This window comes from Podarcis cretensis, assembly GCF_951804945.1.
Source record: "Podarcis cretensis genome assembly, chromosome: 8".
NCBI classification, from domain to species: Eukaryota; Metazoa; Chordata; class Lepidosauria; order Squamata; family Lacertidae; genus Podarcis; species Podarcis cretensis.
The window spans coordinates 20,651,555-20,669,403 of record NC_137177.1 but is presented as its reverse complement, the minus strand read 5'-3'; the positions used below and the strand labels follow the sequence as shown (position 1 = coordinate 20,669,403).

General features: G+C 43.8%; 2 protein-coding genes across 2 annotated transcripts in view; both read left to right on the top strand.

Annotated features, from left to right (window-relative positions):
• Positions 1–2,243, top strand: part of LOC307221457 (IgGFc-binding protein-like) — a 33,770-nt gene extending 31,527 nt beyond the window's left edge. The window contains exons 18-19 of the mRNA XM_079985879.1: positions 424–750; positions 2,031–2,243. Of these exons, the coding sequence (XP_079842005.1) occupies positions 424–714 (291 nt within the window). The 3' untranslated portion in view covers positions 715–750; positions 2,031–2,243. The remainder of the gene's footprint in view (positions 1–423; positions 751–2,030) is intronic.
• A 6,710-nt stretch (positions 2,244–8,953) lies between these two features.
• The window catches only part of LOC307223411 (IgGFc-binding protein-like), a gene marked incomplete at its 5' end in the record, with an annotated part of 37,841 nt that continues 28,945 nt past the window's right edge, over positions 8,954–17,849 (top strand). Inside the window, 3 exons of the mRNA XM_079989379.1 lie at positions 8,954–8,965; positions 14,150–14,198; positions 15,307–15,360. Coding sequence (XP_079845505.1) covers positions 8,954–8,965; positions 14,150–14,198; positions 15,307–15,360 — 115 coding nt within the window. The remainder of the gene's footprint in view (positions 8,966–14,149; positions 14,199–15,306; positions 15,361–17,849) is intronic.

Below are 17,849 nucleotides of genomic sequence, written 5' to 3'. Positions count from 1 at the left end.
GTCCCTGCTCCTGCCAACCTAGCAGTTTGAAAGCACGTCAAAGTGCAAGTAGATAAATAGGTACTGCTCCGGCGGGAGGGTAAATGGTGTTTCCATGTGCTGCTCTGGTTCACCAGAAGCGGCTTAGTCATGCTGGCCATATGCCCTGGAAGCTGTACGCCGGCTCCCTTGGCCAGTAAAGCGAGATGAGCACCGCAACCCCAGAATCGGGCACGACTGGACCTAATGGTCAGGGGTCCCTTTACCTTTTATACAAAGATAAGTGTGCGGCCATCCATTGCCTTGGCTCTTTTGCCTCTGGTCCCACCCACTACTGGCACGTGGCCCCCCCATAAGGGAATGTGGCCCTCAGGCTGAAAAGGTTTCCCTGCCCTGCTCCACCCATTAACCCAACACCTTTCTCCCTCCTTTTCTGCACTTTAGGCCAATGGGCGCAAAATTACGCTCCCAGCAAAGGTCTCTGAAGATGCCCACGTGAGCCTCTCTCAAGATGGGATAACTATTCATTTGGCCTCTGAAGTAAAAATTCTGCTCGGACCTCGTGGGGAAATGAAGGTGCAAGTCTGTAAAAGCCTGGCAGGAAAGCTCTGTGCCTCCTGCGGGAACTTCAATGGAAATCGCTCTGATGACCTGAAGCTGCCCAGTGGGAAGGTAGCAAGAAGCTTGTCTGAGGTCATTGCTGTCTGGAAGGAGGGGGAATTCTGTGCTAAGTGAGCGGCTCTGAGAAAGGTCTTTGACCAAAGAGGACATGTAAGTGTTGCAATTATTCTAACAAGTATATATACCTATTAAGAAGTCATTATGCTTTCTGAAAAAATTGATTTCAAATATCAGTGTATTTATCCATACATACTCTATGTCTAAAAGCAATCCATTTGCATGTGTGGTCATATCTTCTATCCTTCATGAGCCAGTGTGGTGTAGTGGTTAAGAGCGATAGATTCGTAATCTGGTGAACCGGGTTCGATTCCCTGCTCCTCCACATGCAGCTGCTGGGTGACCTTGGGCTAGTCACACTTCTCTGAAGTCTCTCAGCCCCACTCACCTCACAGGGTGTTTGTTGTGGGGGAGGAAGGGAAAGGAGATTGTGAGCCACTTTGAGACTCCTTCGGGTAGCGATAAAGCGGGATATCAAATCCAAACTCTTCTTCATTCAAAGGTGGGCATGGTACACTGGTACCTTGGTTCTTGAACTTAATCTGTTCCGGGAGTCTGTTTGACTGTTCCGGGAGTCTGTTTCAGAAACCAAGGCATGGCTTCCGATTGGCTGCAGGAGCATCCTGCACTTAAGCAGAAGCTGTGTTGGATGTTTGGCTTCTGAAAAATGTTTGCAAACCAGAACACTCACTTCTGAGTTTGCGGCATTTGGGAGCCAATTTGTTTGGCAACTAAGCCGTTCGGGAACCAAGGCACGACTGTATTATCTTTCCAATGTATCAGTATCAGTCTTTTAGCAGAAGTAAGGCCATGGAAAGTTGCTCATTAGCTAAAAAGGCACTCAGAGCAGTTTTCAAAAATTGGTTATTAAATCCCTGCCTGCAGACTTGCAGCCTAAAAGGTCATGACACAAAAGGGGTGAAACCAAGAATAAGAGAAAGGATGGAAAACTCAAACGCAGACTCAACTCTTCGAGTTACGGGTCTTGGGGTTTTCTAAGTTCTTGTCTTTTAAAAAGAGCAGCCTCTCCCTGGAAGCATCCTTTCATCCTAGATCAAATCTAGGAGCAGAGAAGGTGACAGTGTCCAGGTCAGGAGGACAAGGCAGCTCTGCCATGCAGCCCTTTCCCCAGAGAGCAGGCTGGATGGCAGGCAGGCAGTTATTCCCTACAGACAGAAAAAATAGCATCTGGTAGCAAACAGCAGGTTGTAAAACCAGGAGTAATTGATTAATTACACCCAGAGAGCAAAGTCATTGCAAACTGAGCCATTACATGTTAAATAAAATTCTACAGTGCTGCGGGAAGCATTGGGAAGATTCCCACTGAGACATAAATACACTCACATTGCCTTCTTCACAATTTTCTCTTCTAGTGAGGCCTAAAAAGTGCCTGAAGCAAAATGAACCCCTCCCTATGCTGCTTCTGGGAGAAACTTCGCATTTAAGCTCTGGGGCAAAATTCCTTGGTATGGCATATTCCCTGGCTTCACAGTTCAATGTTGCTCAACCTGTTATCAAGTTTACTTTGACTGCCTAATAAAATGATGGCACTTTTGCTTAAGAATCAATAAAGCTTTTTTTTTTTTTTTTTGCAAACTTCACTTTGTCGGCATGATTTTAACTCTGGGAATATGCAGAGATGTGAGAGGTCTGGTAGGAAGGCGATGTTCAAGCAAGAAGGCAAGGGAGCAATGTGATCTAGAGCAGTGTTCTTCAACCTTAAGTCCACAGAGCTTGTTGGACTACTCTTCACCATAAGGTCCAAGGGCAGACTACAATGCACAGTTGTAAAAACCGCTACAATTATTTGCGAAACAAAAACGTTCCAAATGGAACAGAACGGTATAAATGCAGCAGAAAAGGTGTGTCCCACAAAACATTGCTTTATATAAAAGCGATATAAAATAAATAGCCATATAAAATACATGCATAAAGCAGTATAAAATATAAATAAAGCAATATAAAATATGCTAGGTTCCCTAAAATAAGCAGCACATATACAAATACAGTGGTGCCTCGCAAGACGAAATTAATCCGTTCCGCGAGTCTCTTCGTCTTGCGGTTTTTTCGTCTTGCGAAGCACGGCTATTAGCAGCTTAGCGGCTTAGCGGCTTAGCGGCTATTAACAGCTTAGCGGCTTTAAGAAAAAGGAAACAAACTCACAAGAACTCGCAATACGTTTCGCCTTGCGAAGCAAGCCCATAGGGAAATTCGTCTTGCGGAACGACTCAAAAAACGGAAAACTCTTTCGTCTTGCGCGTTTTTCGTCTTGCGAGGCATTCGTCTTGCGAGGTACCACTGTACAGTCGTACCTCGGGTTAAGTATTTAATTTGTTCCAGAGGTCCGTTCTTAACCTGAAACTGTTCTTAACCTGAAGCACCACTTTAGCTAATGGGGCCTCCTGCTGCTGCTGCGCTGCCGGAGCACGATTTCTGTTCTTATCCTGAAGCAAAGTTCTTAAACCGAGGTACTACTTCCAGGTTAGCGGAGTCTGTAACCTGAGGCGTATGTAACCTGAAGCGTATGTAACCCGAGGTACCACTGTACATACAACAGTACATATCACAGTTTCAAAATAAAAAAAAGGTAAAAGACCATTGACAGTTAATTCCAGTCACAAATGACTTTGGGGTTGTGGTGCTCATCTCACTTTACTGGCCGAGGGAGCTGACGTTTGTCTGCAGACACTTTTTCCAGGTCATGCGGCCAGCATGACTAAGCCGCTTCTGGAGAAACCAGAGCAGCGCACTGAAATGCCGTTTACCTTCCTACTAGAGCGGTACCTATTTATCTACTTGCACTTTTGGACGTGCTTTCGAACTGCTAGGTTGGCAGGAGCTGGGACTGAGAAATGGGAGCTCACCCCGTCGCAGGGATTCGAACCACCAAGCCCAAGACTCAGTGGTTTACACCACAGCGCCCCCCCGCATCTCATAACAGTGGTGCATTAATACTCATATCCATCTCTCTAAGTCTCCCAAATACCGTCCCACTTCATTCATTTCTTCCCCTTTGCTCACATTTTCCTTTCGTTTCCACAATTATTATAAATTATTTTGTTATGTTCAACAGAGACCACTATTCGTCAGCTGTTCCCTCAGGGCACCATCTGTTTCCACTCCCCTTCTTGCAAATAATGATGAACAAATGTTGGCTCTGGGGTATGTAATGGTCCGTACAGGCTTGAGACTTCTACTCTGGGATCAGTCCAGCGGAATCCTGAACCTCCTCTTACGCAAACCCATGAAATTTGGCTTCCACACTATTTTGTTTAACTTGGCAAGAACTTCGCCGAAATCTGTTGGTTTGGAATGGGCGGCTGAGACTCAGCTCAGTCTAGGGACTGAGTTGGCCATGGTCACTTTGGTGGATGACATTTACAGATGTGTGTGCTCCACTATGGCCACATGCACCATGCCATTCATTTGAAGTACACTTAACACACATTTCATAGAATCATAGAGTTGGAAGAGACCATAATGATCATCTAGTCCAACCCCCTCCAATACAGGAACATGCAGCTGTCCCTTACGGGGACTGAACCTGCAACCATGGCGTTATCAGCACCATGCTCTAAGCAACTGAGCTATTTGAAGTGCATGACTTCTCCCAGTGAGTCCCTGGAACTATAATTTACAAGTAGAACTATGAGAGGCCCCAGTCTGATATCCTGCAGACCCACAGAATTTTGAAGGGGTTGCGAACCTGGTGCTTGCAGGAACCAGTACATTTCCGAGCACAATTCAAAGTGTTGGTGCTGACCTTTAAAGCCCTAAACGGCTTCGGTCCTGTATACCTGAAGGAGCGTCTCCAACCCCATCGTTCAGCCCGGATACTGAGATCCAGTGTTGAGGGCCTTCTGGTGCTTCCCTCATTGAGAGAAGTGAGGTTACAGGGAACCAGACAGAGGGCCTTCTTGGTAGTGGCGTCCACCCTGTGGAACACCCTCCCTTCAGATGTGAAGGAAATAAGCAGCTATCCTATCTTTAAAAGACATCTGAATTCAGCCCTGTTCAGGGAAGTTTTTAATATTTAACGCTGTACTGTTTTTAACACTTGATTGGGAGCCGCCCAGAGTGGCTGGGGAAACTCAGCCAGATGGGCGGGGTATAAATAATAAATTATTATTATTATAACCAGGGTGCCTGCGAAGGTTTTAATTGGTGGCCCTGGGCAGAGGCCTCAAACAGTGTGCTTTCTTTCTTTTCTTTTTTTAAAGTCTTTTTTAAAGTGTGATGCAAACATTCATTGCAGGCGATTGGACTAGATGACCCTCATGGCCCCTTCCAACTCTACAATTCTACGATTCTGTAATTCCATGAGAGGATGGCTACTCTTCTAAGTGGTTTCTGTCAAAGGAGCTCGGGTAGCTGTTCCACCTCACCAGTGCCAGATTTACGTATAAGCTAAACAAGCTATAGCTTAGGACCCTACTCTTTTGGGGGCCCCCAAAAAAATTAAAGGAAAAAAACTGGATGCACATTTCCAAAATATAAGATACAAAACAAATAAAATAAAACCTATATACAGCAACAGTTTTTTGTGTTGTGTAGGCTCCTATGTTGCAAATATGGGCCCCACCTGCTAGCCTGCTCTCTAAAATATCACTGGTTTGCTCATTTCTATATATAGGGTACCTACATTCTGCATGGACTGGTTGCATGGTGTTACGGAAAAATCTGGGTGCAAGGCTGCTCTGCCACCCAGCTCGTCAGACTAAGTCCGTGGGTCCCTGCGGAGGAAAATGAGCTCAGCCGGAGACAGGTTCAAGGCGAGATTGAACAGCGAGAAAGGGGTGACATGAACTTTTGAAACTTCCCTCCATGTCCCAGAATACAGTGCAAAATAGATCCCTGTTACATCATGAATACATTAAGAAGAGGTTGGGTTACAAACATTACATCATGAATATATTAAGAAGAGATTGGGTTACACAGGATTAACATACGGAGGAGGGAGGGGGGAATATGCAGAGCTGGAGATATGCGCAGATAAGCACATCCTGAGTACCAGTGATGAGAAGACAATGGTCCATGTACTGGCATTGCCCAGAGGAAAGGCTTGGCAGAGTGATTTGACAGGATTAGGGTCTTGACACCTTGCTTGAGGGATTATGGAGGACAGGGGAGGTGTCATGGAGTCCTAGAGAAACTGAGCAAATTGGCACGTTGATTTTCTATGAATTTTATAGATTTTAGTCCCTTTTGACATTGACAATTGGAAATAAATGGATATATTGTAGCGAAGAAGAAGGTGAAGAAGACATGCCCCCCCTTCCATATCACATGGCAAAATGTGATAATGGCTTTTGATACCTATTAGGTCCATAAATCACCATATAGCATATATTCAACACAAAAAGCAGTGACAATTTGGTGTTGACAAAGGACGGCTAGACATATAAAGGGCCCCATTACCTTCAGTAGCTTAGGGCCTCATCAAACCTAAATTCGGCCCTGCACCTCACAGTGTTTTTAGCCAGTAGCTGCTCAGGCACAGAGCTTTAAAGTGTGAGACCTTTGCCTAGGAAGCACGGGACAAAAGGTAAATGTAGATGAGCCCGCCTTTTGCTAAATACCTCTATCCCTGGTAAACTCCTTTTTTCTACCACAGGGATGGAGAACCTGTGGCCTTCCAAGTCTTCTTAAACTACAACTCCCATCATTCCTGGCTGTTGCCCATACTGGCGGGGGCTGATGGGAGTCCAACAACATCTGGGGAACCACAACTTTCCCTTCACTGTGTATCAGAGAAGTATCAACAGACTCAGGATATATTCGATCCGAAACCAGCATGATCAAGTATTCCAAAAGGACTGGAGTAAATTTATACGATATTTGAAATATTACTCTAAGCAATTTAACATCACTAGCAGGGTTGTCTGAAGACTCGTAATGAGAAACTTTCTCCCTTTTTATTTTAACCTAAATTTTAATGTATTTTTGTAATGAGTGAAACTAGAATTGGAAAACGTATAAAATGCAATGATATAAAGGTTGATTTTGAAAGCCATAAGGCGGGAGGGAAGGAAGTCGATGGGCTCTAAAGAGCCAGAGAGGTAAAGTGGATAACAATGATATGATTGTATATTATTAAATGGAAAACTAATAGAAATTATATACAAAAATGGGAATAACACTTGTAGTTTAATGGTGAATTTTGGACACTGTGGAGATGTAAAAGATTTGGATTATCATAAAAGATGCAGGAGGAAATGATTAACAATAGGACCCACAAAGGGGAGGAGGGAAGTCCAGGAGATTCTTTGGAATCTTGTTTTATGTTGTATGTTGGATATGTGTTTGTAAAATTTTAATCTGAAAAATCAAATAAATTAATTTTTAAAAAATGAACTGGAGTATTGTGAAAGAAGGTATGCCTGAATGACTAGTGAACAGGGCTTTGTTTTTAGATGGAGATGCAATTATTTAAATCAGATATTTTTTGCAGTAAGCCCACATGAAAATTGCAACCAATATCCTAATTGGTTCCAAGAGGGGGAAAAGGGATGGTTTGCTTTGGTCATTGGGTCTGGGCGGCTTGAGGTGTACGTCTTCAGGATTCAGTGGGAATCTCATATACGTGAGTAGGATGTCAGGTGTTTTATTTGTCTAACACCTTCAGCTAACACAGGAGAGGTTTCTGTTTAACTCCATCCTCTGGCAATGTAAACTTACACAGTGATTTACAAGCAATACATATTCCCCAGGGAGAGCTTTGGCTGAGAGCCACAAACCACAGAATAATAGGCTCTCTGAGACTTCGTAGTGAGTGGTTAAATTCCAGTCAAAAACTGATCTTCCGGGACAAGTCCCTAGGTCAGGAAATTAAATATATTTCCTTCATCATTCCGCATGTTCAGGAGGTGTTGTTTATTTGTTTGTTACATGGGCATGGAACAAAATTGGGCATTTATGCTATGAACCAGCAATGTGCAAGCAAAGGTTCTTGTGCTTGCAGAACAAGTGATGTGCTCCTAGGAACCAGGGGAACTGCAGAATCAGACCATTTGGCCGAGCATTGTTTACACCAGGGGTGGGGAAGCTATGGCTCACCATGTGCCAAATTTGGCCCAGCAGGAGTCCCAATTTGGCCCATGAGGCTGTTTTTCACAAACCACGCCCACCTGCCCCACACCTGAAGCCATCTAGGATGTCAAGTGTGGGGCATGTACTGACTTGGCTACAAAGGGACAATCTGGGCAATCAGCTCCTGATTGTTCCTTTTTTCTTATGTTTTAGCAGTGATTTCAATGCAACCCACTTCAAGGTAGCAATTCCTGCAGCTGGTAGGCTTGACTTCAAATGCCAAGTGCAGGGCTGAGAAAGCCCCTTGTGCTGTGGTTCCCAAGCACTCAACAACCAGCAGGGGTGGAGATACATAACAAAAACATTCTCCACGCCTTGTCTACGCTGACTAGCAGTGGCTCTCCAGAATTTCAGATGAGGGTCTCGCCAAGCATTATTAAGAGTTTCTGGGGATCGAACCTGAGACCTTCTGCATGCAAGGCAGGTGATCCACCACTGAGCTGTAGCCCTTCCCCTGTAATGCAAACAGACATTGGATTCCAAGTACTATGCTTTTTCTCTGTGGGTTCTTTATAGGGATGGGGGAGAAATCCGATTCAGTTCATGTTGAAAGGCAAATCCCATGTGAACTTTCTGAAACAATATGTCAACCGAAACACAGCCATCCTACAAAATTCAACTTCTCCGAATTTTGTAATGTGGTTCTCAGAGCCCCTGTCAGGTTGGGGGGAGCAGAAAGTGGGGTCTCAGGGAAGGCTTTGGTGGTCGACCCTCTCAGGACTCAGGCAGTTCCCCAGGGATAAACAACAAAGATCCCCTGTGTTGCAAACAGAATAATCTATCAACCTCAAAGCAACATGGTAGTCTAATATGATTACAGTGGTACCTCAGGTTAAGAACTTAATTTGTTCTGGAGGTCCATTTTTAACCTGAAACTGTTCTTAACCTGAAGCACCACTTTAGCTAATGGAGCCTCCTGCTGCCGCTGCACCGCCGCTGCTCGATTTCTGTTCTCATCCTGAAGCAAAGTTCTTAACCTGAGGTACTTTTTCTGGATTAGTGGAGTCTGTAACCTGAAGCGTCTGTAACCTGAGATACCACTGTACAACACTTCTATATCACTACTGAATTGTATCTTAATTTACAATCAGATAGCCTACAATATATACATGATGACACCAACTAATATAAGTTAAGAAAATGTCCCAAAGTAAGCGATTGTTTGGTTAGTATAACATCACAAAGAATCACTCCAGCTTGAGGCAACATGCCTTCCAAGGTAAGTGCAAAGTCAGGCAAAGCACGACTTATGCAGTGTTTTGCAGGAAATAAGTTGAAGGATGTTGGTGCTCCAAAAACAGTGGCAGGACAGTCATTCCAGGATAACCGCCTGTTTCAAATGTTCTTCCTCAGCTGATAATAATACCAAATAAAACCAAGTACATTCAAATACAATAAATGAGATGATATACTTGAACATTCTACAAACGGTTATTACACAATAAGAGATACATTACCAAATAAAATGTCCAAAAGGGTACACAGGATACAAATGGTTCAGCTTTCACTAATCAGTGTAATTGGCTGACACTGTTAGCTAAAACATGGTTGCATCCCCAGGGATGTCAGGGGCTCATGCCAGACTCTTAATCTCAGGGTCGTGGTCTTGAGCAAAAGATGTTGAGCAAAAGATTCCTGCATTGGAGGGGCTTGGACAAAATGACCCTCGTGTTTCCTTCCAACTCTATGATTCTCTGTCTCTATGTCTCTGTGCCATGGCCTTGAGGGTTAGGGAAGGGGAACATGGTAGCACAAGAGGCAGCAGAAGCGGGCAGTTGATGTGAGTGTCTCTGAGCCTTCATGAGCGCTCAGTTATCTGAGGTTTGGACAAGTAGAGTCCGGTTCTTAAAGAGAGCCATGAGTCAACAGGGGACATTTTTGCTATATCCCCGACCATGAGATGTTTCCTGCAGCAACGGAGCTTTGTGGCGACCATATGAATCAGGAAAGAACAGGAAGCAGTTTGTGCTGATTGTGCGGCTGCAATTGCTTTGTGTTGTGTTACAGATAAGGGTTCTTAGCATATGGAGAGAAAGTAAACAGAGGAATAACTATTTGGCGTGGCTCCACTAATAAAGAGGGCTTAGCTTTTCTAGGGCAGCAGCAGTTGCGGCCCAGCTTGGGTGCTGGTGAGCCAAGGGGTAACATAGTTGTCCTGTGTGGCCGGCTGTCATCATGGCAGCTGTGGGATTGCCCGCCAAATGGGCCAATCTCAGCCCTGGGGGTGTGGTGGGGCTCTGGCAGCAGACCTGTCAGGGTCTGTTATGCCCAGGTAACAGACCAAAGGCAGCTGTGCTACAATTGGGCAATGCAGTCACAAACTGGATGTCCCACCTGCCCACCCTCAATGCTGTGGCTCTGTCCGAAGGGAAGAGGCAGGGCACATGTTTGGCCTTGCTGTGAAATTATTTGGTCACTGTAGTTGGGGCCGGAAAGGAATTTCAGCCTGTCTGGGTTTTTGTTTTGTTTCGTTTTGGCTTTGCCTTATTTGGAACAACTGTCACGACTTTTGGTGGGAAAAGGCATAGGGTTGGATCCTTAGCCTAAAGCTAAGGATCAAATTCAGCTTCAGGATCAAATTTCAGGGTTAAAGGGCTCCAGGGTGAGTGTTATGTCCTGAAGCCATAGAAAGACCTCAAATGGTGACCTGGCGGGTTTCGCCTCATTATGACTTGTGTTGTGAGGGGCTTCCTTATCACTAGGATCAACTATGATGGATTATCATCCTGCAGGCGCATTGGCTAATTCAGGATACATAGCCAATGCCTGCTTACATCTGTAATCAATAAAGTTGCGGCCATGTTCAATTCCAAAATGCTGCTGTGCCATTCTTGCTGTTCTTACACATCCACAATCCTTACAACCCCACGGGGCAACCCCTGGCCTGCTGTGCTGTGGTTCACAATAGCACCAGCTCATAAATGTGCTAAGTGAGACCCCTAAGGCAAATTGCTTTTCATGTTACCCAGATGTAAGCAGGAAACACCAAGCATAAAATGAATTCCCCTCCAATTTGAGTCATTTCAGATATATTGCAGCAGCAGTTTCCTGAATACACAGGGGTGAGAAGCAAGCTTGGCTTCCACATTCATTCTCTTGTGTTGCTCAATCCAGCAAAATCTGCAACTCATGCTGGGTATGTGGGACCATGAACTAATCTGTTTGTCTCAGGTTCTCATTTTTTCCAGTCTGAGATTCAGCATTCCTGCACCAGTAGTTCTTTTTAAAAGTCTAATATACTTGATTTTTTTTTTCAACATTTCCCCAAATGCACATACTTTCGTATGCAGTTTTGCTTGTTTTACAATATCCTGTGGCTCAGCCAGAAAGTATGGATTAAACAAAACAAAATAAAAAAACTCAACTCACTGGAAAGGAGTAGTTTTGCATGAACTAGGGTTGTTGAGCCTTTTTGGCATAATCGCAAAAAAGACATTTTTGAGCTATGTTTTTTTTTAATCGCCGAAAACGACGCTGTTGACATGGGTTACCAGTATTCCGGCTATGTCCGGGAAATTCCAGATGTATGGCAACCCTAGGATGAGCCCGGCAATTACACATTTTAAAAATATTAAAGTCAGTTTGTGCATTCCCACATTAGTTCCCTTTTTAAAAAAATAAATAAAAATAGTCCTTTTGAAAGTTGTCAGCATCTACGTGTACATTTTTCCCAGTGTAGATGTTTTTGCAAACAGTTTCCTTTGACATAATGTCATCTTTTTCATCTGTGGTATCTGACTTCACTGGAGAAAAAGTCGATGCAGAGATAAGGTTTCATTCAGCAGCTCTGTTTTTGTACCGGGTGCACAATCCAGGATCTTGAGTTTGTTGTTTGCTCACAAGTAAAGAGTGATGCCTGTCATCCTGAGCATTTCGTGATGTCACAGCCCACAATAGTCACTTTAAACCCTCAAGTTTGTGCTCTGCACAGATGGTCACAGCAAAGTTCAGGTGGATTCTTGCATCTACTGCAGCAAAACGGTCACATTCTGTGTGCTCCATTTGTCCTCAAGCGCTACGTGAAACTAATGGAATCTCATGGGAAACGGCCCATTAGTCTGTAAGTGCTAGGTTGGCTCACAGAATTATGAAGGTGGCCTCTATGTCCCCACAAATGTCATTGGTTGGATGACTGAGTTGGCCAAGGCCAAGGCCTGGCCAAGGCCCTCGGTGTAACATGCAACACAAGGCATCAGATAACAGAAAACATTTGCAGTGGGTGAGTTCCAGTGGGTGGCATGAGCTCTTAATCCTCTTGACTGACATGACTTAAGTCAACAGAGGGTTAAGGAGCCATGACTGCCGAAATACATTCCCATCCCCTCCCATGTGAAATGAAGCAACAAATATTGACCAAAGGGCTCAGCAAACTCTTTTAAGGAGGGGGTTCCAAGAAATGTTAGAGTAAGAGGTGCGGTAGCATTGAGTAGTGAAGACAGGGGCGTGTGGTGTGAGAGCAAGAAATGAAGGCTGGAGACGTTAATAAAGGAAGATCCTTTAAGCTAAGCTAAGAGGAAGGTATGCTGGGCAAATCCTCACCTTGATCAACCTATGTCCCCACTGCAGAAGGATGTGCAGATCCAGAATTGTCCTCCATAAACACCTACAGTCACACTTGTTTTTAAAAAATAATTTTTATTAAAGATTTCTTAATTTACAAAAATACATGCATTGTCTCTTTTTCCAAGCTGCGTTTTCTACAGGTCAGTTTCATTTGTTGTGAGACATTAGTGTTACATACAATGTTAGGTTAGGAAGAAGATGGGGAGGGGGAATGGGGAGTGGGGTGGGGTGGGGTGGCAATGCTACAATTCATCTACTTAGTGTATGTGTGGGGTTTTGTGTCAGCGTCAGTTGTGTGTGTTCTCTTACTATTCATTTGTTGTATTTCCTTGGGGGTGGCCTTGGGTTTGGTTGGTTGTCTTTGGTTGGTTGTAGTGAGCTTTGTTTTTGTGTGTGAGTGGTGTGTGTGTGTGTGTGTGTGTGTGTGTGTGTGTGTATTTGCCAGATTGATTCATATGCTGTTGGTGGGTTCTTGTTGTTGTCTTGTTGGACTGTGTATGTGATAAAGGGTAACCATACCGGGGTAAAAGCATCTTCTTCTATTTGTACCCTTGTCAGTTTCAGTTTGTTGGTACCTACAGACACACTGTCAAGACCATATTCATGGAAGACAATCTAACTCAGCTACAAGTGAGAAGAAGGAGGGGGAGGAGTGGAAACTGTCAGGAGGTTTTACCCCCTAGACTGGTAGCATGTAAGGCAGGCAGGAGGGGGCTGGCTAAGGACACACTGTGGTGGTCATTATCATTAAATCCATTTATTATCTACCCTTCACCAGCAGGTCCCAGGGCAGGTAACAACAATTTAAAATTCAGAATAAAAAACAGCTGCAACAGAGTACAGCCACAGAGATAGGGTGAACCCGGAAAGCACATATCTCAGGTGTCAAAGACCGGGGTTAAGAGGGATGTCTTCTGCATTCACCAAAAGCTGTAATGAAGAAGCCAGGCATATCTCTGTGGGAGGGAGTTCCACAACCGCAGAGAATGTCCCCTGCCAGGCCACCACTACAAAACCTATGTGGAAGGTGGAACTACCAAGAGGGGCTCCTCTGTTGATCTTAATAGACCCAGAGAGGATCTGTAGGAAAGGAGGTGGTCTTTCAGATTTTTGGGGCCTAAATAATGTAGGGCTTTGAAGAGTAGCAATAGCACCTTGTATTGGGCTTGGAAGCAAAGCGCCAGCTAGTTCTTAGTACAGTGGTACCTCAGGTTAAAGATGCTTCAGGTTAAAGACGCTTTAGGTTACAGACTCTGCTAACCCAGAAAAAGTACCTCGGTTTAAGAACTTTGCTTCAGGATGAGAACAGAAATTGTACGGTGGCGGTGCAGCGGCAGCAGTGGGAGGCTCCATTAGCTAAAGTGGTGCTTCAGGTTAAGAACAGTTTCAGGTTAAGAACGAACCTCTGGTACGAATTAAGTTCTTAACCTGAGGTACCACTGTATAAGAGGTTGGTTGGGCAGTGGTGAGGCATTTGTCCTAATCAATCAGCTTCCACTGGTGGGGATTACTTCTGAGTAAACCTCTACAGGATGCATCTGCAAAAGAGGATGCAATACATGCCCTTTTAGTACTGTTGGGATGAAATTCGAGATTTTCTCCAGGAAGCCTCTCTTGGGCCCTAAGCACCCTGTGCTGAGTAAACCACACTGCCCCAAGCACTCCAACTCATGATCCTTTAAGTAATCCAAACTTAAACACGTAAACACTTTCGTGGTAAGGAGAATTCCGTGTGCATTGACCCAAATCTGGGCTTACTGTCCCTCCTCCAGGAAGCAATGACTCAACCTATCACACACCTCCGTATATGCTACCTTAATGTGCTGGGGACTCCCTCCAGTATAAATGTGGCAAACTTGTCACCGAGAGAATTAGGAGCTTCCCAGCAGGTAAGTGGACTTTTCTCGTTAGACACCTGTGAAATGAACATGGGAGGAGTGTGAGGAAATGGATAAGTCCACTTTGATTATGTGCTATCTGGTTTCAGAAGTCCGTATGCAGGCTATATTCAAAATTATATCTTAATAGATTTGCAAATAAAGTAAATGGGGGAAACATATTTTGTTTTTAGAGGAAAAATATACTTCACAGCAAGCATCATCTTAGAAGAAGCACTCTGTGCTTTGCAAGGGAGAATTGGGAGTGCCTGCTTAATATACACTCTTGTTATTTTTAATGATATAGTAATTTTTAAAATAAAATAAAATAAAGTGATTCATCCATCAAAGACTTTTTATTCCATTTGTTCCTAACCATTTAATCCTATAAAATGAGACAGCCTTAATAGATAGATGCAGTATTTCTTAAAGGAGGGTTTGACATATTTATTCATTCAGAAAGATTTGCAGACCACTTAATCACAAAACTCTCAAAGCAAAAATTATCAGTAAAATTATCAACAGAACACAGCTAAGATTCACAAAACCTAAAAAAAAAACCACCTGAGTATACACAAAAAAGAGAAAACACAGATGAAATCAGTCAACAAAAGCAAAAATTGGTACAGAAATAAGCTTTCCGTAGGCATCTAAAACAGTACAGTGGTAGCTTGAGTTAAGAACTTAATTCGTTCTGGAGGTCCATTTTTAACCTGAAACTGTTCTCAACCTGAGGTACCACTTTAGCTAATGGGGCCTCCCGCTGCCACCATGCAATTTCTGTTCTCATCCTGAAGCAAAGTTCTTAACCCGAGGTACTATTTTTGTGTTAGCGGAGTCTGTAACCTGAAGCGTCTGTAACCTGAAGCATCTGTAAACCGAGGTGCATAATGTTAATAGACAGGGAGCTCCAAAGCATAAATGATGCCATGTTGAAAGGTTGACTCCTTGCAGATGCAGAATGAATATCATACGGTATGCCAGTAAAGAAAAAGAAAAGGAAACAATACATTCACATATTTACCATTAGCTCTAGTTTGGTCCCTACTCTTTGATGCACTTGCACCATAAGGTTGATCACCAAAGTGCCATTCCTCTTTCTTCTCTTCTTGTTTTGCAGCCATGGGGATGAGGATGCTGCTGCCAATCGCTGTGGGGCTCACCCTCCTCGGTGGTGAGTAGAGACTTGGGTGGTGTGACTAGGAAATTGTCCAAGGACGAAAGTCTGCAAATAGGAGGACTGCATGGGCAACCTGCAATCCAGCCATGTGACCAGATAACAATTGGTAGCAGATAAGAGTCACATCGTTGGGGAGATCTATAGGCAATGTATCCATGCCTCTGATGAGGTTTTCCACAAATTAAGTGAATTGTCAGGAGCACAGGCTTTGGATATGGGATGGTTGTGGGCTTAGTGATTGCAAAATCTAGGCAGACCCTCAAATCATGTACTAGGATGAACATCCTTCAGGTGATAGCCAGTGAATTCTACTTGTTTTGTGAGCCCACCCGGAGTAGGAATCACCACTTTAAAGGATCACAGGGCTAAGAGTGTCTTAACCCCTACCCTGCCTGAGACATTTGTGGGCTTCTGCAAGCCAGAGTAGATAATAAGACTAGATGGGCCAAGACACTTCAGTGTGTAGTGATATGTGTACCTGTGTGCAGGGCCGGATTTAGGTTTGATGAGGCCCTAAGCTGCTGAAGGTAATGGGGCCCTTTATATGTCCAGCTGTCCTTTGTCACCAACAAATGGTTGCTGTTTTTTGTGTTGAATATATGCTATATGGTAATTTATGGACCTAATAGATATCTAAAGTCATTTGCCATGCAACCAGTCCATGCAGAATGTAGGCACCCTATATATAGAAATGAGCAAACCAATGATATTTTAGGGCTAGCAGGCGGGGCCCATTACTTACATCATAGGAGCCTACACAACACAAAACACTGTTGCTGAATGTAGGTTTTATTTTATTTGTTTTGTATCTTATATTTTGGAAATGTACATCCAGTTTTTTTCCTTTAAATTTTTTGGGGGTCCCCAAGAGAGTGGGGCCCTAAGCTACAGCTTGTTTAGCTTATATGTAAATCCAGCACTGCCTGTGTGCATGCAAGGACGCTGAATATGAGGGTGTGAATAAACAGAGTCAGAATCGAATGTACTATTCCTGAGCAAAATCTGGGACCCTGAGAATTTAATTATTCCTCCCTGCTACTCTTTTCTTTTTTAAAAAAGAGCAAGTTGAAAGTTAAAAAAGAGCAAGTTTCCACTAGCCAGTGGAAAGTATGAGATATTATTATAGAAGAGAGTGTCAGTTTGAAGTTTCAGAAAGCAGAGGATATGTCTACACAGGATTCCAGGTAGGCCCTAATTGACTGAGGCAGGACCCCTTACTGAAGGAACAGCCTAGAGGGAAGCCGTCCCTTTGAAAGCATCCCCTATTTGAAGGGATGATTAGTCTGATAGGACTCAGCTACACAGCTGCAAATAAAACGTTTTAAGTGTGTTGTAAAGCACATTATACAATGGTGGCACTAGATGGCAATGGTGAGTTATGGCAAATTCAATATATTTTTCAAAACATTTTTTAAAGCATTTTCACATTATTTATATGTGTGTAGATTCTACCTCAGCCTCATTTAAAGTTAAAGAAATGCCTGAAGTAGCAGTAGCAGCAGTAGCAGTAGATAATAAATGAAATCCAGCAAGCAGGTTGTTAGGGGGCAGTGAGGCAAGTCTGGATTCAGTCTCCCTTTCCCCAGCAAAACAGCTGATGGCCAGAATGAAGCCTTTTGAAAAAGAGCTAACTACACATGTATGAGAAGCCCAGATATTCTGCATGAGCCAGGGGCTCATGGGTCTGCCAGTATCTTCTCTGGCACACATGACCTCTGTCTATGCCACCTCAAATATCCACAATGCATGAGAGAAGTGTTTGCTTTTCTCAATCAGTTCCTGTTTGCTCTGGCTTAGCCTCTCCTGCTTTGAACACAACCCCTTAGGCATGCCCACATTTTGCTGGGTGTGAGGATTGGACACTCACCATCTTTTCCCTGCTGAACAGAGGGAAGCGGCAAAGAATATCTCTCTGTGGGGCTGATGTCACTGCCTCCCCCTCCAATCTTTTGTGGCCCTGTCTCTTTTACTGCTCTTCTAGATGCATTTTGTGTTATGCCACCCTTTTGACAGCCATTTTGTGAGGGGCGCCCATGGCACTTTCTCAAATTTCCAAAAATGCCTATTGCACTGGGAAGTTGTAAACGTCTGACATGGGTGTACTCTGTTAGATAATGTAATAAGTATTCTTATTTCTGGGGTGTGTAAAGAAATGTTTTGATGGACTAACCCTTTGGTAGGGCACATTGTCAAGATTTGCAGGCATTATTGGGTATTTGGATTCTTTTACTGCCTTCCCATAAAGTCCTTGTTCAATTAAAGGAAAAGCAAAATATTTATTTCCCACTGTCAGATATTTTGGTGGGGGGATTTTATAGACCCTGTCATAATACCCAGACATCATATTGTCCAACCTTTGGAGATCCAAACCCAGAGGTATGTCTTCTGGGATGTGCTCTTGGGCAAGTCAGGTGACCCACTCCTAGCTCCCCAAATCTCATGAGGTGCCCAAAAACACACGAGATTGCAGCCCCCCCAAAGTG